General features: G+C 51.5%; 2 protein-coding genes across 15 annotated transcripts in view; both read left to right on the top strand.

The window, feature by feature from the left end:
* The first annotated feature begins 450 nt into the window (after window positions 1-450).
* QTRT1 (queuine tRNA-ribosyltransferase catalytic subunit 1) lies at window positions 451-15,438 on the top strand. 2 transcript variants are annotated; one of them, XM_074384623.1, is made up of 11 exons: window positions 460-715; window positions 953-1,021; window positions 1,120-1,258; window positions 8,208-8,286; window positions 8,405-8,520; window positions 11,238-11,376; window positions 11,629-11,704; window positions 11,839-11,948; window positions 12,025-12,112; window positions 12,192-12,271; window positions 14,818-15,438. In XM_074384623.1, exons 1-11 carry the CDS (start codon window positions 473-475, stop codon window positions 14,900-14,902), a joined length of 1,224 nt encoding a protein of 407 aa, XP_074240724.1. In that variant the 5' UTR covers window positions 460-472; the 3' UTR covers window positions 14,903-15,438. The 2 variants fall into 2 exon arrangements, with proteins under 2 accessions (XP_039321895.1, XP_074240724.1); XM_039465961.2 differs by lacking the exon at window positions 14,818-15,438 and having other exon boundaries at window positions 451-715; window positions 12,192-12,432.
* Window positions 15,439-15,556: 118 nt separating this feature from the next.
* Window positions 15,557-20,571, top strand: part of DNM2 (dynamin 2) — a 110,806-nt gene continuing 105,791 nt past the window's right edge. For 7 of the 13 annotated variants that reach the window (XM_039465968.2, XM_039465973.2, XM_039465970.2 and 4 more), the window contains exon 1: window positions 15,561-15,881. In XM_039465968.2, the coding sequence (XP_039321902.1) occupies window positions 15,721-15,881 (161 nt within the window). In that variant the 5' untranslated portion in view covers window positions 15,561-15,720. Of the gene's footprint in view, window positions 15,882-20,571 lie in introns of all 13 variants that reach the window. The other 6 variants (XM_039465972.2, XM_039465967.2, XM_039465971.2 and 3 more) reach the window with 2 other exon arrangements.

Below are 20,571 nucleotides of genomic sequence, written 5' to 3'. Positions count from 1 at the left end.
AATAAACTAATGTTAACAGAGCACTTATTATGTGCTAGGTCCTGTACTGATCTCTTGGTACAAAGCAATGAACAAGATGCAACAAAACCGCCATCAATAGCTCACTGCAACTTGGGCCTACCACTGTGTAAAGATCTATACAACATCCTGATTCAATATTTACAACGTCTTTATGCCGAGATGCTGTAATTCGTCACATTTTATGCAAGATAAAATTATGGTTAAAGAGTCTCTGATTGTAGCTCGAAAGCGCTAAGGATGGGATTTGTTCCCAGCTCAATTTTGATTCTTCGCTTTAGCGTGCTGTGGGTAGGAGTTAAGTGGGCACCCAGCCAGGACCAGCTGTTCAAATCCGTTGCCATGGTCCCCCGACGCTTTCCCGGGCTCCAGAAAGCATCGCGCGGTCACGTGACAGCAGCCAACATGGCGCCGCCCACTGTGTGGTACTGCCCACGTGGTTCCGGTAGTCAAGATGGCGGGAGCGGCCACCCAGGTTTCTCTGGAGTCGGCCCCAAGGATCATGAGGCTGGTGGCCGAATGCAGCCGCTCCAGGGCCCGCGCAGGCGAGCTGCGGCTGCCGCATGGGACAGTGGCCACTCCTGTGTTCATGCCAGTGGGCACGCAGGCCACCATGAAGGGCATCACGACCGAGCAGCTGGACGCTCTGGGTTGCCGCATCTGTCTGGGCAATACCTACCATCTGGGTCTAAGGCCGGTGGGTGGGGTCTGCGGCTCGCGGGGAAGCAGCAAGGCCTGGGGAGCCATGGAACGTTCCCCAGACCCGGACACTCCTACCAAAGTCAATCGATCAGCTGTGTTGAGCGCCCCCCATGACTGGGCCTTGGGATGGGAGTGAAAGCAGCAGGGACTAAAGCTGGCCAGCTCTGTCCCCCAACAAGAGCCCCCAGGAACGCGTTCACCCCTAATCTGACACTTTATTCCATCGACCCAGGGACCCGAGCTGATCCAGAAAGCCAACGGTCTCCACGGCTTCATGAATTGGCCTCATAATCTGCTAACGGTGAGCTGAGGAGAGAGCCGGCGTCCCAGAGTACTTCTCCGGAGTGAGGGGTTCCCCGTCTCCACCCGCTGACAGCCTTGCCGTGGTGTTTCCCTTAGGACAGCGGCGGTTTCCAGATGGTGTCTCTGGTGTCTCTGTCCGAGGTGACGGAGGAAGGCGTCCGCTTCCGCTCCCCCTACGACGGCAATGAGACCCTGCTGAGCCCAGAGAAATCCGTGCAGATCCAGAACGCGCTGGGTGAGAGGACCCCGGGGAGCCTCCCCTTACCCTGTCTGTTAGGAGGTGAAGGTGACACAGGTCCTGTTCTTTTTTTTTTTTTTTTTTTTTTTTTTGAGACGGAGTTTCGCCCTTGTTACCCAGGCTGGAGCGCAATGGCGCGATCTCGGCTCACCGCAACCTCCGCCTCCTGGGCTCAGGCAATTCTCCTGCCTCAGCCTCCTGAGTAGCTGGGATTACAGGCACGCGCCACCATGCCCAGCTAATTTTTTGTATTTTTAGTAGAGACGGGGTTTCACTATGTTGACCAGGATGGTCTCGATCTCTCGACCTCGTGATCCACCCGCCTCGACCTCCCAAAGTGCTGGGATTACAGGCTTGAGCCACCGCGCCCGGCCAGGTCCTGTTCTTTAGGTGTTGTGTGGCTTTGAGCAGGTCACTCCTCCCTGAGCTTCAGTTGCGCCAACTCAAAGCAGGGATACATAATAGCAGGTCTTTGGTAGGATTGTTGACAAGTGCATATAAGATGATATCAATGAATCTCCGCGCTGGCCATGTAGTAGCTTAAGTATTATTACTGCAATTTTTATTTTATTTATTTATTTATTTATTTTTGAGATGAGGTCTCTCTCCATTGCCCAGGCTGGAGTGCAGTGGTATGATCTCAGCTCACTGCAACCTCCACCTTCTGGGTTCAAGCCATTCTCCTGTCTCAGCTTCCCAAGTAGCTACAGGCTCCTGCCACCACGCCTGGCTAACTTTTTTTTTTTTTTTTTTGAGACGGAGTTTCACCCTTGTTACCCGGGCTAGAGGGCAATGGCACGATCTCGGCTCACCGCAACCTCCACCTCCTGGGTTCAAGCAATTCTCCTGCCTCAGCCTCCTGAGTAGCTGGGATTGCAGGCATGTACCACCATGCCCAGCTACTTTTTTGTATTTTTAGTAGAGACGGGGTTTCACCATGTTGACCAGGATGGTCTCGATCTGTCGACCTCGTGATCCACCTGCCTCGGCCTCCCAAAGTGCTGGGATTACAGGCTTCAGCCACCGCGCCCGGCGACTTTTTGTATTTTTAGTAGAGACGAGGTTTCATCTTGTTGGTCAGGCTGGTCTCGAACTCCTGACCTCAGCTGATCCACCTGCCTCTGCCTTCCAAAGTGCTCGGGTTGTAGGCGTGAGCCACTGTGCGTAGCCTAATATCCCCATATCTTGACAAAGAGAATTAACATTTTCTGAACCTTGTAAAGAACCATGGAAACACAGGGTCAACACCCCTCTTCCCCTCATCATCCTAATAGATTGACAGTGTAGGGTGGAAAAAATTTTTTTTGTTATTATCTTAGATTTATGGCTGAAGCCCCTGTAACAAAGGAACACCTATAACAAAAAAGCCTCAATAACGGGAGAAAAGCCTACAAATTAATTTGACTATTTATTACTACAATGTTTTACTGATTTTAGAGCCCTGACCTTACTTCTCTACAACTTTGTTTGTTTGTTTGTTTGTTTGTTTGTTTTTGTGATGGAGTCTCTGTTGCCCAGGCTGGAGTGCAGTGGCACGATCTTGGCTCACTGCAACCTCCACCTCCTGGGTTCAAGCAATTCTCCTGCCTGAGCCTCCCGAGTAGTTGGGATTACAGGCACACACCACCACGCCTGGCTAGTTTTTAATATTTTTAGTAGAGATGAGGTTTTGCATGTTGGCCAGGCTGATCTCAAACTCACGACCTCATGTGACCTGGCTGCCTCGGCCTCCTAAAATGCTGGGATTACAGGTGTGAGCCACTGCACCTGGCCCAAGTTTATTTAATATTTGTTTTATGTGATACAGGAGTCTTTAGAAGTGAAGACCCAAAGATGCAGGAAGACCCATATATATAGGGGTTTTTTGTTTGTTTATTTTGTTGTTTTTTTTTTGAGACAGGGTCTTGCTCTGTCACCCAGGCTGGAGTGCAATAGTGTGATCTTGCCTCACTGCTACCACTACCTCCAGTGTTCAAGAAATTTTCCTGTCTCAGCCTTCCAAGTTGCTGGGATTATAGGTGATGCGTGCTACCATGCCTGGCTAATTTTTAGTAAAGATGGGGTTTCACCATGTTGGACAGGCTGGCCTAGAACTCCTAGCCTCAAGTGATCTGCCACCCTCTGCTTCCCACAGTGGTGGGATTACAGGCGTGAGCCACTGCACCTAGCCTGTTTGTTTTTGTTTTTGTACATAGGATCTGTGTGTCACCCAGGCTGGAGTGTAGTGATGTAATCTCAGCTCACTGCAGCCTTGACTTCCTGGACTCAAGTGATTCTCCCACTTCAACCTCCAGAGTACCTGGGACTACAGGTGCACGACACCACTCCCAGCTAATTTAAAAAAATTTTTGTAGTGATGAGGATCTCACTATGTTACCTAGGTTAGTCTTGAAATCCTGGCTTCAAGCGATCCTTTACCCTGACTACTCAAAGTGCTTGTATTACAAGCATGAGGCTGGGCATGGTGGCTCACACCTATAATCCCAGCACTTTGGGAGGCCAAGGCAGGCAGATCCCAGGGTCAAAAGATCGAGACCATCCTGTCCAACATGGTGAAACCCCATCTCTGCTAAAATACAAAAAATTATCTGGGCGTGGTGGCATGTGCCTGCAGTCCTAGCTACTTAGGAGGCTGATGCAGGAGGATCGCTTGAGGTGGAGGTTGTAGTGAGCCAAGATCGCCACTGCACTCCAGCCTGGTGACAAAGTAAGACTCTGTCTCAAAAACAAAAAACAAAAAACAAAAAACAGGCCAGGTGTGGTGGCTCAAGCCTGTAATCCCAGCACTTTGGGAGGCCAAGGCAGGTGGATCACAAGGTCAAGAGATCGAGACCATCCTGGTCAACACGGTGAAACCCCGTCTGTACTAAAAATACAAAAATATCAGCTGGGCATGGTGGCACGTGCCTGTAATCCCAGCTACTCAGGAGGCTGAGGCAGGAGAATTGCCTGAACCCAGGAGGCGGAGGTTGTGGTGAGCCGAGATCATGCCATTGCACTCCAGCCTGGGTAACAAGAGTGAAACTCCGTCTCAAAAAAAAAAAAAAAAAACAAAACACGAGCCACTGTGCCTCACCCCTTTATGTTTTTATGTTTGATTAAGAAGTGAATAGTTGTGAAGAAATATAATTGGACAGAGTGAATATGAGCTAATTGTGATAAGCTTGGGGGAATCGTGTATTCAAAAATAAGGACATTTGGTCCTTGAAGTCAGGACTAAGACAGGTACCTCTCCCATGAGGGTCTTATGATTATCTATAATGTCAAGTGAAGATCAGCTATTTTTTTTTTTTTTTTTTTTTTTTTGAGATAGAATCTCGCTCTGTCACCCAGGCTGAAGTACAGTGGCATGATCTCAGCTCACTGCAACCTCCACCTCCCACGTTCAAGTGATTCTCCTGCCTCAGCCTCCTGCGTAGCTGAAATTACAGGTGTACGCCACCACCCTCAGCTAATTTTTGTATTTTTATTTTTTATTTTTATTTATTTTTTATTTATTTATTTATTTTTATTTTTTTTTGAGACGGAGTTTCGCTCTTGTTACCCAGGCTGGAGTGCAATGACGCGATCTCGGCTCACCGCAACCTCTGCCTCCTGGGTTCAGGCAATTCTCCTGCCTCACACGTGCCACCATGCCCAGCTAATTTTTTGTATTTTTAGTAGAGACGGGGTTTCACCATGTTGACCAGGATGGTCTTGATCTCTTGACCTCGTGATCCACCTGCCTCGGCCTCCCAAAGTGCTGGGATTACAGGCGTGAGCCACCGCACCCGGCCTATATACCGTTCTTGAAGCTTACAGTCCACAAGAGAGACAAGTATTGGTGAAAATGTTACAATTAGTGGGTGAAAAAGCACAGGCAGCCTCATGCCTGTAATCCCAGCACTTTGGGAGGCTGAGGCAGGAGGAGCACTTGAGCTCAAGAGTTTGAGACTGGCCAGGTGCGGTGGCTCATGCCTGTAATCCCAGCACTTTGGGAGGCTGAGGCGGGGCGATCACGTCAGGAGATCAAGACCATCCTGGCCAACATGGTGAAACCTCGTCTCTACTAAAATACAAAAATTAGCCAGGTATGGTGATGCGCGCCTATAGTCCCAGCTACTCAGGAGGCTGAGGCAGGGGAATTGCTTGAACCTGGGAGATGGAGGTTGCAGTGAGCCAAGATTGCGCCACTGTACTCTAGCCTGTTGACAGAGTGAGACTTCGTCCTAAAAAAACAATAAAAAACAAAAACAAAAAAAAACGAGTTTGCGACCAGCCTGGGCAACGTGATGAGACCCCATTTCTACAAAATTAAAACAGTTAGCTAGGCATGATGGCAGGCAGCCATAGTCCAGCTACTCCAGAGGCTGAGAATAGGGGACTGCTTGAGACCCAGGAGTTGCAGGTTACATTGAGCTATGATTCCCCCGCTACAGTCCTTTCTGGGTGACAGAGCAAGGCCCTGTCTCTTTAAAAAAAAAAAAAAGAGGGAGGCTGAGGCGGGTGGATCATGAGGTCGAGAGATCGAGACCATCCTGGTCAACATGGTGAAACCCCGTCTCTACTAAAAATACAAAAAATTAGCTGGGCATGGTGGCACGTGCCTGTAATCCGAGCTACTCAGGAGGCCGAGGCAGGAGAATCGCCTGAACCCAGGAGGCGGAGGTTGCGGTGAGCCGAGATCGCGCCATTGCACTCCAGCCTGGGTAACAAGAGCGAAACTCCGTCTCAAAAAAAAAAAAAAAAAAAAAAAAAGAAAGTATATATATTTATCTTTTTATCTTCTTGATTTCATAAGATCTGCAGTGATATATCATGCTCTTTTTTTTTTTTTTTTTTTTTTTTTTACCTGAGACAAGGTGTCATTCTGCCAACCAAGCTGGTTGATACAGTGGTATGATCTCACTCACTGCAACTTTTGCCTCGGCTCAAGTGATTCTCTTACCTCAGCCTCCCAAGTAGCTGTGACTACAAGTGTACACCACCATACCTGGCTAATTTTTTTTTTTTTTTTTAAGAAACAGAATTTTAGGCCGGGCACAGTGGCTCAAGCCTGTAATCCCAGCACTTTGGGAGGCCGAGGCGGGTGGATCACGAGGTCAAGAGATCGAGACCCTCCTGGTCAACATGGTGAAACCCCGTCTCTACTAAAAATACAAAAAATTGGCTGGGTATGGTGGCATGTGCCTGTAATTCCAGCGACTCAGAAGGCTGAGGCAGGAGAATTGCCTGAACCCAGGAGGCGGAGGTTGCGGTGAGCCGAGATTGCGCCATTGCACTCCAGCCTGGGTAACAAGAGTTAAACTCTGTCTCAAAAAAAAAAAAAAAGAAACGGAATTTTACCATGTTGCCCAGGCTGGTCTCGAACTCCTGGCCTCAAGTGATCTGCCTACCTCAGCTTCAGAGTACTAGGATTACAGGCATCAGCCACTGCACCCGTTCTTTGGTTGATTTCATAATCTTAGATCATCCGTAGTATATTGCAGCAAATCCCCTATCTCTAAAACTTATGGGTTTTTTTTTTTAAATAAAAATCACAGCCATAGAGGCTGGGCGTGGTGGCTCACGCCTGTAATCCCAGCACTTTGGGAGGCCAAGGAGGGTGGAACACAAGTTCAGGAGATCAAGACCATCTTGGCCAACATGATGAAATCCTGTCTCTGTTAAAAAAAAAAAATTGTAGGGCCAGGCGCGGTGGCTCAAGCCTGTAATCCCAGCACTTTGGGAGGCCAAGGCAGGTGGATCACGAGGTCAAGAGATCGAGACCATCCTGGTCAACATGGTGAAACCCCGTCTCTACTAAAAATACAAAAAAATTAGCTGGGCATGGTGGCACGTGCCTGTAATCCCAGCTACTCAGGAGGCTGGGGCAGGAGAATTACCTTAACCCAGGAGGCGGAGGTTGCAGTGAGCCGAGATCACGCCATTACACTCCAGCCTGGGTAAAAAGAGCTAAACTCCATCTAAAAAAAAAAAAAAAAAAAAAAAAAAAATTGTATATATATGTATATCACCACAATACTGTCACCCCATCTGAAAACAGTTGACAGTAATTCAGTAACATCATCAAATATCTGGCCAGTGTTCAAAGCTCTAGTTATTTATTAATTTTTTTGAGATGCAGTCTTGCTCTGTTGCCCAGGCTAGAGTGCAGTGACGCAATCTCGGCTCACTGCAACCTCCTTCTGGGTTCAAGCAATTATCCTGTCTCAGCCTCCCAAGTAGCTGGGATTACAGGCGCCTGCCACCACGCCAGGCTCGTCTCAAACTCCCAACGTCAGATGATCTGCCCGCTTCAGCCTCCCAGAATTCTGGGATTACAGGCATGAACCGCCACACCTGGCCAGCTGAGCCCTACTGATGGAAGTTTGGTTTCCCAATCTTACTGTGGCACATAATGCACTAAGGAATACCTTTGTACATTTTAGGATTTTTATTCTGTGTAACACCATAGGATTTTTTTTTTTTTTTTTTTTTGAGACGGAGTTTTGCTCTTGTTACCCAGGCTGGAGTGCAATGGCGCGATCTCGGCTCACCGCAACCTCCGCCTCCTGGGTTCAGGCAATTCTCCTGCCTCAGCCTCCTGAGTAGCTGAGATTACAAGCACGCGCCACCATGCCCAGCTAATTTTTTGTGTTTTTAGTAGAGACGGGGTTTCACCATGTTGACCAGGATGGTCTCGATCTTTGGACCTCGTGATCCACCCGCCTCGACCTCCCAAAGTGCTGGGATTACAGGCTTGAGCCACCGCGCCCGACCACACCATAGGATTTTAAGCTGGGGAGAGGCAGGATCAAAGGCACATTTTGTAGCGCTCCTTCTGGCTGCTGCATAAACAGATTGGGACAGCTCTGTGGGAGGTGGCGAGTGCTCTTGGGGAAGCCTCACTTGTCCCCATGTGACAGGAGGCTTTCTTCAAGCACTGGGGGCTTTCCCAGTGATGCTGCCCCTGTCTCACTGTCAGGCTCAGATATCATCATGCAGTTGGATGACGTGGTCAGCAGCACCGTGACCGGGCCACGCGTGGAGGAGGCCATGTACAGGTGTGTGCATGCTCTGTATATATGTGGGGCATGTTGGGGGTGGGGATCCTCGTCCTGTAGCCTTGTCTCCCATGGCCTCACAAGGCTCCTGAGGCTTGTGCCTGGGGTCCCCTTGCAGGTCAATCCGCTGGCTAGACCGGTGCATTGCAGCTCATCAGCGACCGGACAAGCAGAACCTCTTCGCCATTATCCAGGGGGGGCTGGACGCAGATCTCCGGGCCACCTGCCTTGAAGGTAGAGCCGGGCACTGGCAGGCCCACGAGGTCTCCACATGGGCCCGGCACACAGTGGCACTTGATTGCTAATGGGTGGAAGGGCACAGCAGTGGAAAAAACAGCCGAAGCAAAAGAGGTTCTCAGGCCATGTGCAGTAGACTGTATTATAATGGCCATAATTCCAGTAGCTCACGGTCTTCTAGTTTTTGTTTTATTTTGTTTTATTTTATTTTATTTTATTTTTTTGAGACGGAGTTTCGCTCTTGTTACCCAGGTTGGAGTGCAATGGCGCGATCTCGGCTCATTGCAACCTCCGCCTCCTGGGTTCAAGCAATTCTCCTGCCTCAGCCTCCTGAGTAGCTGGGATTACAGGCACGCACAACCATGCCCAGCTACTTTTTTGTATTTTTAGTAGAGACGGGGTTTCACCATGTTGACCAGGATGGTCTCCATCTCTTGACCTTTGGGAGGTCAAGAGAGGCCGCCTCGGCCTCCTAAAGTGCTGGGATTACAGGCATGAGCCACTGCGCCCAGCCAGAATTTTTTCTTGAAACAGAGTTGCACTGCGAAGCCCAGGCTGAAGTACATTGGCGCTATCTCTGCTTACTGCAACCTCCACCTCCCAGGTTTAAGTGATTCTCTTGTCTCAGCCTTCTAAGTAGCTGGAATTACAGGTACCCGCCATCATGCCTGGCTAATTTTTTGTATTTTTCGTAGAGACGGGATTTTTACCATGTTGGCCAGGGTGATGAACTCCTGACCTCAGGTGATCCGCCTGCCTTGGCCTCCCAAAGTGCTGGGATAACAGGTGTGAGCCACCATGCCCAGCCAGCTCATTTCATGGCTACCCTGGATCTCTCATTTTTATCCCAGTTGTTATAAGTCTTCATGTATTTTTATTTATATTTTTAAAATTTTACTTTAGCCAGGCATACAGGCCAAGGCCAGCAGATCACATGAGATCAGTAGTTTGAGACCAGCCTGCCCATCATGGAGAAACCCCGTGTCTACTAAAAATAGAAAAAATTAGTTGGGCACCTGTAATCCCAGCTACTCCGGAGGCTGAGGCAGGAGAAGTGCTTGAACCTGGAAAGTGGAGGTTGCAGTGAGCTGAGATTGTGCCATTGCACTCCAGCCTGGACGACGAGAGTGAAACTCCATCTCAAAAAAAAGAAAAAAAGAAGTTTACTTTAAGTTCTGGGACACATGTGCAGAATGTGCAGGTTTCTTACATAGGTTATACGTTTGCCGTAGTGGTGTGCTGCAGCTACCAACCCATCATCTAGGTTTTAAGCCCCACATGCATTAGGTATTTGTCCTAATGCTCTTGCTACCCTTGCTCCTCACCCCCGGAAGTCTTCACATATTTTGTGGCAGAAATGTTACAGTGTTTGATGACAGGCTATTGGGTGTTTTTTGAGAGAGAATCTTGCTCTGTCCCCCAGGCTGGATTGCAGTGGTATGATCTTGGCTCACTGCAACCTCCACCTCCCAGGTTCAAGAGATTCTCCTGGCTGGGTGCAGTGGTTCATGCCTGGAGTCCCAGGACTCTAGAAAGCTGAGGCGGGCGGTTCACGAGGTCAAGAGATGGAGACCATCCTGACCAACATGGTGAAATCCCGTCTCTACTAAAATATAGAAATTAGCTGGGTGTGGTGGCATGTGCCTGTGGTCCCAGCTACTCCAGAGTCTGAGGCAGGAGAATTGCTTGAACCCGGGAAGCAGAGGTTGCAGTGAGCCGAGATCGTGTCACTGCACTCCAGTTTGGAGCCTGGTGACAAAGCAAGATTCTGTCTCAAGAAAAAAAAAAAAAAAAACAGAGAGAGATTCTCCTGCCTCAGCCTCTGAGTAGCTAGGACCACAGGCATGTACCCAAGCCTGGCTACTTTTTGTATTTTTAGTAGAGACAGGGTTTCACCATGTTGGCTAGACTGGTCTTGAATGCCAGACTTCAAGTGATCTGCTTGCCTTGGCCTCCCAAAGTACTGGGATTACAGGCGTGAGCCACCACGCCTTACCTGACAGGCTGTTGTAACAGCATATGGGATGTTTACTGTTCTCAAATCTGGAAAATTCCAATTTCTGAAACACATCTGGCTCCAACAGTTTCAGCTAAGGGACTGTGGGCTGTGCCTCTTCTGATGATTGAAGGAAACAGTCTTGCATACAGCACACACTCGATAAATGTTGGCTGAGATCAGCAGCAGCACCAGCTCCTAAACAGACAGACAGACTGATAGACCCTCTCCTCTGTCTCCGTGTCCCTCTCCCTCTCCATCTCTGCCTTTGTTTTTTATTTGTTTATTTTTTGAGATGGAGTTTCATTCTTGTCACCCAGGCTGGAATGCAGTGGCGATCTTGGTTCACTGCAACCTCTGCCTCCCGGGTTCAAGCGATTCTCCTGCTTCACCCTCTCAAGTAGCTGGGATTACAGACATGTGCCACCACACCTGGCTACTTTTTATATTTTTAGTAGAGACGGGGTTTCACTGTGTTGGCGGGGCTGGTCTTGAACTCCCGACCTCAGGTGATTACCCACCTTGGCCTCCCAAAGTGCTGGGATTACAAGTGTGAGGCACCACGCCCAGGCCATCTCTGCCTTTGTCTCTCTATCTCTGTGTGTTTCTCTGTCTCTCCCTGAGGGACTCTGGAAGTCTAGGTACGGTCTGTTCTGGGATTGAAGAGCAGCTGCATTTCCTCTTCTGTGGTTGCCCTCACCTTACCCTGTACCCTCAGAGATGACCAAGCGGGACGTGCCTGGCTTCGCCATCGGGGGCCTGAGCGGGGGTGAGAGCAAGGCACAGTTCTGGCGGATGGTGGCGTTGAGCACCTCTCGGCTGCCTAAGGACAAGCCCCGATATCTGATGGGGGTTGGGTATGTTGTGGATAGGGGAGCCAGAGCCCTACCTGTGGGGAGTGGATTCCTGGGGACCCCCTGCCCTGCTTGGGTGGTGGCATTTGGGGGAAACGGACACAGCTCTGATCTGGGGGAACTAGGAGGACATGGCTGTCCCTTGAAGGCCATTCTGAGGGAATATGGCCCAGTTGGGACCATGTGAGGGGTGGGAAGGGCCCTGGGAAGCCCCTGAGGTTCTCTGCCCCCCTCCCACCATGGCTGCAACCCCAGCTATGCCACCGATCTGGTGGTCTGCGTGGCTCTTGGATGTGACATGTTCGACTGTGTCTTCCCTACACGGACAGCGGTGAGGCTCGGGCAGAAGGCGGTCAGGGCGGGAGACAGGTGGGGGATTGGGGAGGCAAGCTTGGGGACAGGAGGGCCCGGGAGAATGAGGCTCTGTGTGATACCGCCCCTTCCCTCACACTTCCTCTCCCGCAGCGCTTTGGCTCTGCCCTCGTGCCCACTGGGAATCTGCAGTTGAGGAAGAAGGTGTTCGAGAAGGACTTCGGCCCCATAGACCCGGAGTGCACCTGCCCCACGTGCCAGAAGTAGGCAAGATGGGGGGCCGGGGCGGGGCGCGGAGGGGACGCGGCGGCTGTGCTGAGCTGTCCCAACGCTCTACAGTCACAGCCGCGCCTTCCTGCACGCACTCCTGCACAGCGACAACACCGCCGCCCTGCACCACCTCACGGTGCACAACATCGCTTACCAGGTGAGCCAGCGCCCGGGGCAGAGCTGGCGGGGGCGTGTCCCAGGCGCCCACGGCCCACGCTGACCTCCCCTCCCCGCAGCTGCAGCTCATGAGCGCCGTCCGCACCAGCATCGTGGAGAAGCGCTTCCCGGACTTCGTGCGGGACTTCATGGGCACCATGTACGGGGACCCCACCCTCTGTCCCACCTGGGCCACTGATGCCCTGGCCTCTGTGGGAATCACACTGGGCTGACCTGGCATTGGGGGAGGGTGGGAGGGAGGTGTTAGAAGATACTGAAGGATTTCTTTTTGGAAGTTTGTTTTTTTTCAATTGTGACTTACAGAGTGTGTCTGTGTCTTCTTGGGGAGGTGGCCTGTCTAGGTCCCCGTCCCGGTCTGAGCGTCACTGTGGTTGAATATCTCCCCTTCTGACCAATCATAACACGTCACCATGGCAGCAGCTGATAGCTGGAAATCACCTGCCAGTGCCCATCGTGTAGGGGGTGCCCCAGAGTGGGAGCAGCAGCCTGGTTCCTGGGGCCCAGGCCCCCCAGACACCATGGAGGGCTCTCTATTTTCACAGCTGAGGAAACAGGCCCAGGGAAGGGAAGTAACTTGCCCAAGGTCATCACCATAAAATAAATGGTAACTTGCCAGGGCTGAGCTGGGTGATCATGAGATCAAGAGATCAAGATCATTCTGGCCAATGAGGTGAACCCTGTCTCTACTAAAACAATACAAAAATTAGCTGGGGGTGGTGGCTTACCTGTAGTCCCAGCTACTTGGAGGCGGAAGCAGGAGAATTGCTTCAACCTGGGAGGCGGACATGCAGTGAGCCTAGATTGTGCCACTACACTCTAGCCTGGTAACAGAGGGAGACTCCTCCTCAAAAAAAAGAAAAGAAATGGTATCTTGGCTTTAAGGCTTATACTTCTCATAGTCTGACTCTTAAGAGAGATGAGGCTTAACTTTTTTTTTCTTTTTTGAGACAGAGTCTCTCTTTGTCACCCAGGCTGGAGTGCAGTGGCGCGATCTCGGCTCACTGCAACCTCTGCCTTCTGGGTTCAAGCAATTCTAATGCTTCAGCTTCCCAAGTAGCAGGAACTACAGGCATGTGCCACAGCGCCTGGCTAAGTTTTGTAATTTTAGTAGAGACAGAGTTTCACCATGTTGGCTAGGCTGGTCTCAAACTCCTGACCTCAGGTGATCCACCTGCCTCAGCTTCCCAAAGTGCTGGGATTACAGGTGTGAGTCACTGAGCCCAGCTCCCCCCCCTTTTTTTTCCTGGCACTAGTGATCGTCACCAGCCTGGGGAACATGACAAAACTCCGATCTTTTCAAAAAATACAGGTGATGTGCATCTGTGCTCCCAGCTACTGAGGAAGCTGAGGTGGGAGGATCGCTTGAGCCCACAAGGTTGAGGCTGCAATGAGCCGAGATCAAACCATTGCACTCCAGGCTGGGCATCGGAGTGAGACTTTGTCTCAAAAACAAAAATGGCCGGGTGTGGTGGTTCACGCTTATAATCCCAGCACGTTGGGAGGTTGGGGTGGATGGATCACCTGAGATCAGGAGTTTGAGACCAGCCTGACTGACATGGTAAAATCCCCTCTCGGCTAAAAATGCAAAAATTAGCCAGGTGTGGTGGTGCACACCTGTAATCCCAGCTACTCAGGAGGCTGAGGCAGGAGAATCGCCTGAACCTGGGAGGCAGAGGTTACAGTGAGCTGAGATCGCACCATCGCACTCCAGGCTGGGCAACAAGAAACTTGGTCTCGAAAAACAAAAATAAATAGGCCGGGCACAGTGGCTCAAGCCTGTAATCCCAGCACTTTGGGAGGCCGAGGAGGGCAGATCACCTGTGGTCAGAAGTTCGAGACCAGCTTGACCAACGTGGTGAAACCCCGTCTCTACTAGAAATAAAAAAATTAGCCAGGCGTGGTGTTGCGTGCCTGTAATCCCCTAGCTACTCAGGAGGTTGAGGCAGGAGAATTGACCCAGGAGGTGGAGGTTGCAGTGAGCCAAGATCATACCACTGCACTCCAGCCTGGACAACACAGCAAGACTCCATCTGGAAAAAAACAAAAAAATAAAAATAGTTGGGCATAGTTGCACACACCTGTGGTTCCAGCTACTCCAGAGGCTGAGGCAGGAGGATCGTTTGAGCACAGGTGAATTGAGCTATGAGTGCACCATTGCACTCCAGCCCGGGTGACAGAGTGAGACCCAGTCTCCAAGAAAAGACGACTTATTGGCTGGTCACGGTGGCCCACGCCTGTAATCCCAGCACTTTGGGAGGCCGAGATGGGCGGATCACTTGAGGCTAGGAGTTCCAGACCAGCCTGGCCAACATGGTGAAACCTCTGTCTCTGCTAAAAATACAAAATTAGGTGGGCGTGGTGGCGCGTACCAGTAATCCCAGCTATTTGGGAGGCTGAGGCAGGAGAATTGCTTGAACCTGAGAGGTGGAGGTTGCAGTGAGCCAAGATCGGGCCACTGCACTTCAGCCTGGGCGACAGAGTGAGACTCTGTCTCAAAGAAAAAAAAGATTCTTGCTGTGCTAAAGTTAAAGAAGCGGGGGGAAACGCTGGAGGAGACAGAGACTCTTTCAAAAGGAAAAAAAAAGTTGGAGTGTTAGCAGCGTCAAGACGGGGCGTGAGCAAAGCAGAAAAGGCACAGCATTTGCAAAGGCGTGGAGACGTGACTTTATTGCGTTCTCTCCCTAGGAAGCATTGGCTTCGCCTCGCCCATCTACAGAGCGCATTGGGACCCTGCTCCCAGAGCTGGTTTGAAGGCTTGGCACTGAGATGAGTTCTGGGACTGGTAGTTTTCCCCAGTGACCGGAAACTCAAAATCAGAACATTGGATCCCACCACGAGGTGTCGCCCTTGAGCGAGTACGGTGGGACTGATCCTGTACTTCAGAAGACTGTTGGAGATACTCAGCAATCACAAGGAAGAACCTGAGTTTTTTGATTGATACGTATGGTTCTCAATCAGAGTCAAGATTCGGATTTTAAAGCCCACCCTCTTCTGCCTGGATGGCTGGAGCAACGGAGTGATATTTATATGAACCAATGGAAAATTCTTGGGGAACTAGGTAGTAGCTCAATTCCTAACACCATTGGTCCACATTGTCGACTGGCACCTCTCGCTGCCAGTAAGATGGTGTACTTTTGTCAATGGGCGGAGCCAAAGTGCATTTTTCTGAAACACCTCCTTCCTCTCTTGACAACTTGTTTTCTGTCGCTATTGGCTCTTGAACAACAGTGAGTGACGGTTCTCTCGTCCAGTAAGCCCACAAGACGGTCCCCAGGGGGAGGGTTTACTCAACCATAGGCCCGTGCCTCGTTTTCATTGGCTCATGTGCTCGAGTGGCAACGCAGCGGGCCAATCGCGTGCGGAAAGAGTGCTTTGGGCGCAGCCCCGGGGCCGGGGCGGGAGGTCGCTCGGGTCGGGTGTTGCCTGAGAACCGGATGAGGCGGCGACCGTGAGGCCGAGCCGGGAGCGGGCGTCGCGCCGAGGCCCGGGCAGGCGGGGAGCAACGGTACAGACGCCGCGGGGACAAGTCGTTGAGGGTCGTCGGTGGGCAGGGAGCGCAGGGCGCTCGGGCCGGGGGCCGCCGGCGCCATGGGCAACCGCGGGATGGAAGAGCTGATCCCGCTGGTCAACAAGCTGCAGGACGCCTTCAGCTCCATCGGCCAGAGCTGCCACCTGGACCTGCCGCAGATCGCCGTGGTAGGAGGCCAGAGCGCCGGCAAGAGCTCGGTGCTGGAGAACTTCGTGGGCCGGTGAGCGGGAGCGGCGGGGACCGCGGGCGGGCGGCGGCCTAGGGCGCGGAGGGCTGACCGGGAATGGCGCGCCCTGCGCCGCCGGCGTAACTGCGGCGCTTGCGTGCCCGCGGCGGGGACAGGAACGGGGAGGCGGGCCCTGTGGGACGCCCTGGGCGGAGGTCTTCCTGCAGGGTCTGGAGAGCGGGCCGGGTCCCCAGGGGCGGTGTCATGGGTCGTAGGGCCGTAGGACCGGAGGTGCGCTGGATCCCTGGGGTCCATCTGGTCCCAGCTTTCTTGAGTGAACTCTGCCATCTGGTTTCCCGTGCGTCTGGGGTAGGTCCCGTTTCTGTTCTTTCGGGCCCGTTTATCAGAGGTGAAACCGGCCATCTAGGTATCTATTGGGGAGACCCCTGCGGTCAGGCTGGCTTGTTCTTGTATCTGGAGCTGCCCCCGCTGTCTGGTTGGCTGTCTCTCTGTCCTGGGCAAGCCTCCCTGCCACCACCATTTGGTTGTCCATCTGTCCAGTCCCACCTGGCAGCCCCCTGCTGTCTGGCTAGCTGTCCATGGTGACCTCTGCTGTCTGGCCGCCCATCCGTGCCCCTCACAGACTTTAATACTGAGCAGTCCCTCTGTTGGGTGACACCAGCTGACCTCCACTGTCTGACTGGCTAGCAGGCTTCCAGGAGACCTTGTTGTCTGGTTTTCTCAGGCTGACTCTTATAGCTTGGTTCCTGGCTAGCGCAGGCTTCTTTCTACCAAGTGAATTCTTCTGTCTGTCTGTCCATCTTCTAGTGTGCTCTTGACTACCCGGAGTGTCTGGCCCAACGTCTCTGTAAGGGGGTGGCGGGAGGGTAGAGGGAAGAACGGAGGTGAAGGATGGTTCGAACCCCACTTCCCTTCTCAGTTGGAAGGAGGACCCTGGTGATACCTTACTTCTGGATTCCTTCCAGGGCACTAGAACCATGGGGCCCACCTCCTAACTATAGCCTGCAAATTGGGGGTCCTCCTTTGGAGCCTGGGAAGGGGCTTCTTGCCTGATCGGGCCTCAGCGGCTAGCGCTGGGATGTAGCCTTCTCTGGACAGCCCTGAGAAGCCACGGTGTGCCAATCTGCCCAGTGGGCAAACACCACTCTTTGGGCTGTTTCCAGGATTCAGGAATCAAATGAATGAGAACAGCCCGTGCAGCCACCTCTCCCTCCCACCAACCCTCTTGCCTTTCTTGTCTCCCAGATGGGCGGACACTTCACCGTTCCAGGAACTACTCAGTTTCGGTGGTGTGGCTGCCAAATGATAACATCCTCCTCCTGTCATTATTGTCATTGTTATTGTTGTTATCAGTGTCAAGGGATAATGTTCTTTCTGGATTCAACATCTTGAATCCCAAGTGAGGACAGGGGTGGAGGCTCTGTTGTCATCCCTACCTTAGCTGAGCTGGGAGGCTCAAAAGGGACTGTTCACCCAAGGCTGGCTGTTAAGGCCCTGTGTCTATTATCCCAGAGCCTTGGGGCTTTGCTCCCAGCAGCACGAATTTCCTCCTTTGCTGCCTTGTCTCTGGCACATTGCCTTCTGTCTACCGTGGTGGAAAGGTGTGGACTTGGCAGCCAGCTGGGCGACCATCTTCCTACCTGCCCAGGCCTCCGCTAGGGGTGTTTGCAAAGCTCTATCTCTTTCATTTGCCTTGTGACCTAGCACAGTTATCTTGGCCTAAGTCTTGGTTTACTCTCCTAAAACAATTTTTTTTTGAGACAGAGTCTCACTCTATCGTCCAGGCTGGAGTGCAGTGACACAGTCTCAGCTTGCTGCAACCTCTGCCTCCCTGGTTCAAGTGATTCTCCTGCTTCAGCATCCCAAGTAGCTGGGATTAGAGGCATGCACCACCACATCCACCTAATTTTTATATTTTTAGTAGAGACAGGGTTTCACCATGTTGGTCAGGCTGATCTCGAACGCCTGACCTCAGGTGATCTGCCTGCCTTGGCCTCCTAAAATGCTGAGATTACAGGCATGAGCCACCGCGTTCAGCTCCAGGAGTTCAAGACCAGTCTGGATACCATGACAAGACCCCATTCTACAAAAAATAAAAAAATTAGCCAGGTAGGATAATAGTTTCACACCTCAGGAGGCTGGTCCTGGGAGGATTGCTTGAGCCCAGGAGGTCCAGACTGCAGTGAGCCGTGATCACACCATTACTGTCCAGCCTGGGTGACAGAACCAGATCCTGCTTCAAAAAAAGAAAAGAAAGTGCTTACCTATCTGGCACACAGTAGTCTACATGGATGGGGCTGTTGCTGTTTATCTGGCTGGTTCCTTTCCTATCAGTGATGAAAGCTAACCAGAATGAAAGTGCTTTCAAGTGACACACTTAAGCCTTATAAGGGCAGCATTACTATGATCCCCATTTTATAGAGCGGGAAACTGAGGCCCAGATAGTTGAGCAGAACATGCTTCCTGGAGAACGTTCTTAAGTGAGGAGGAGTCAGGTGCTCTGGTTTGGGAACCTGGGTCTCTCTTGTCCTGACCTCTCCTCAGTCCCTCTACCCCTTTCATTTCCCTCCTGTCCACCATGGTATCTGGCAGCTGCTGGCCAATATGGAGCTGGCTCCTGTGGTAACCTCCTGGAATCCTGCAATGTAGGAGTTGCTTGTTACGAGTATTTTTTTTTTTAAGTGTAGTCTCAGTCTTTTGCCCAGGCTGGAGTACAGTGGCGTGATCTCAGCTCACTGCAACCTCCACTTCCTGGGTTCAAGCGATTCTCCTACATCAGCCTCCCAAGTAGCTGGCATTAAAAGTGCATGCCGGCCGGGCGCGGTGGCTCAAGCCTGTAATCCCAGCACTTTGGGAGGCCGAGGCGGGTGGATCACGAGGTCAAGAGATCGAGACCATCCTGGTCAACACGGTGAAACCCCGTCTCTACTAAAAATACAAAAAAGTAGCTGGGCATGGTGGCACGTTCCTGTAATCCGAGCTACTCAGGAGGCTGAGGCAGGAGAATTGCCTGAACCCAGGAGGCGGAGGTTGCGGTGAGCCGAGATCGCGCCATTGCACTCCAGCCTGGGTAACAAGAGCGAAACTCCGTCTCAAAAAAAAAAAAAAGTGCATGCCAGCACACTCAGCTAATTTTTGTATTTTTAGCAGAGATGGGGTTTCACCATGTTGGCCAGGCTGTTCTTGAACTCCTGACCTCAGGTGATCCGCCCGCTTTAGCTATCCAAAGTGCTGGGATTACAGGTGTGAACCACCATGCCTGGCCACGGCAAGAGTATTAATTCGGTGCCTGAAAACCAAAGTTGCAAAAACGTTTCTCTTTGGGTATGAGGGGCTCAGACAAGGCTTACTTATATTTTATTTTATTTTATTTTTGGTAAGAGATAGGATCTCTCTCTCTTGCTGAGGTTGGAGTGCAGTGGTGCAGTCCTGGCTCACTGAAGACTCGAACTCCTAGGCTCAAGCGATCCTCCTGCCTCGGCCTCTAACAGCACTAAGATTACAGGTGTGAGCCATTACGCCCAGCCTGGATTTTCTAAGGATATGGTCAGAGTGGGAATGGCCCAGATAGTTCAGCCCTGTAGCTGGAGGTATAGATCACTACCTCTGGGGGCCAAGGCCTGCCTGCTGTGTCTTTTGCTTTACCTTCATAGCTTTTGTTTTTAGTGAGCTGCCAACTTTTAAAAGTTAGATTTCCAATCGATGTCCGGATTTCTTGTAGCACTAAGACAGGAAGATCTATAGAGTTTAGAGGTGTTGTGCACAGGGTGTGGGCCTAAGGCCTGGTTCCACTACGTTTGGCTGTGCGACTCGGCCATGTGGATTTGGCATTCTGGGCCTCAAATTCCTTTTCTGTAAGCTGAGGGTGGTAACTGGTACCCTGGGGCCGGGATGGGTGAGTGTGTGCCAAGTGCAAGGGTCTTATAAGCATGGTTGCTATTGTTATAATCGATATTACCTGGCCTTGCTGAGCCTTTGTCTCTTGTGGCACTAATGACTGCCATTTCAGAAGCAGCAGCCACTGTCCCATCAGATGAAGGCCACTCCAGCTGCCGCAGTCCCCACTACTCCCTGGCACTCACCCAGGCCCAGTTCATATTTGCCTGGAGCCTCCTAGCCCTGGAACCTTTGAGTTTGAGACCCCTGGCTTGTCTGCCCTGCACCAGCAGATAGAACTGTGGCCCTAAGGAGAAAGGAGGGCATTGCTCCCTCTTGACCATTGTCATTTAGCCTCAGGAGCTGGCTAGAGGGAAGGCCTTTGGCATTCCATCACCCTAGCCAGAGCAGGAAGAGGCTGAGGCCTCCAGCTTCAGTCGCACAGGATGGGCCTGGTCCCGTGAAGTTTACCTCTGCAAGCCTCAGTTTGCTCAGCTAGGAAATGGGGCTGTTGATAGACCTGATTTATCTGTTTCAACTCATAGGGTAGGTAAAGTCACCTGGTGCCAGTCATTTGAAACTTGTGAGACCTTGGGTAGGGGATTCAATCCCTCTACTTTATTTTTATTTTGCACCGTCACCCAAGCTACAGTGCAGTGGCACGATCTCTGCTCACTGCAGCCTTGACCTCCTGGGCTCAAGTGATTCTCCCACCTCTCAGCCTCCCAAGTAGCTGGGACTACAGGCACATACCACCGAGCTTGGCTAATTTTTCATTTTTTTATAGACACAGGGCCTTGTTGTGTTGCCCAAGCTGGTCTTTACCTCCTGACCCAAGTGATCCTCC

This window comes from Saimiri boliviensis, chromosome 14 (assembly GCF_048565385.1).
Source record: "Saimiri boliviensis isolate mSaiBol1 chromosome 14, mSaiBol1.pri, whole genome shotgun sequence".
Taxonomy (NCBI): Eukaryota; Metazoa; Chordata; class Mammalia; order Primates; family Cebidae; genus Saimiri; species Saimiri boliviensis.
Note: the sequence above shows the minus strand (reverse complement) of the source record. Positions and strands in the feature narration are given on the sequence as shown.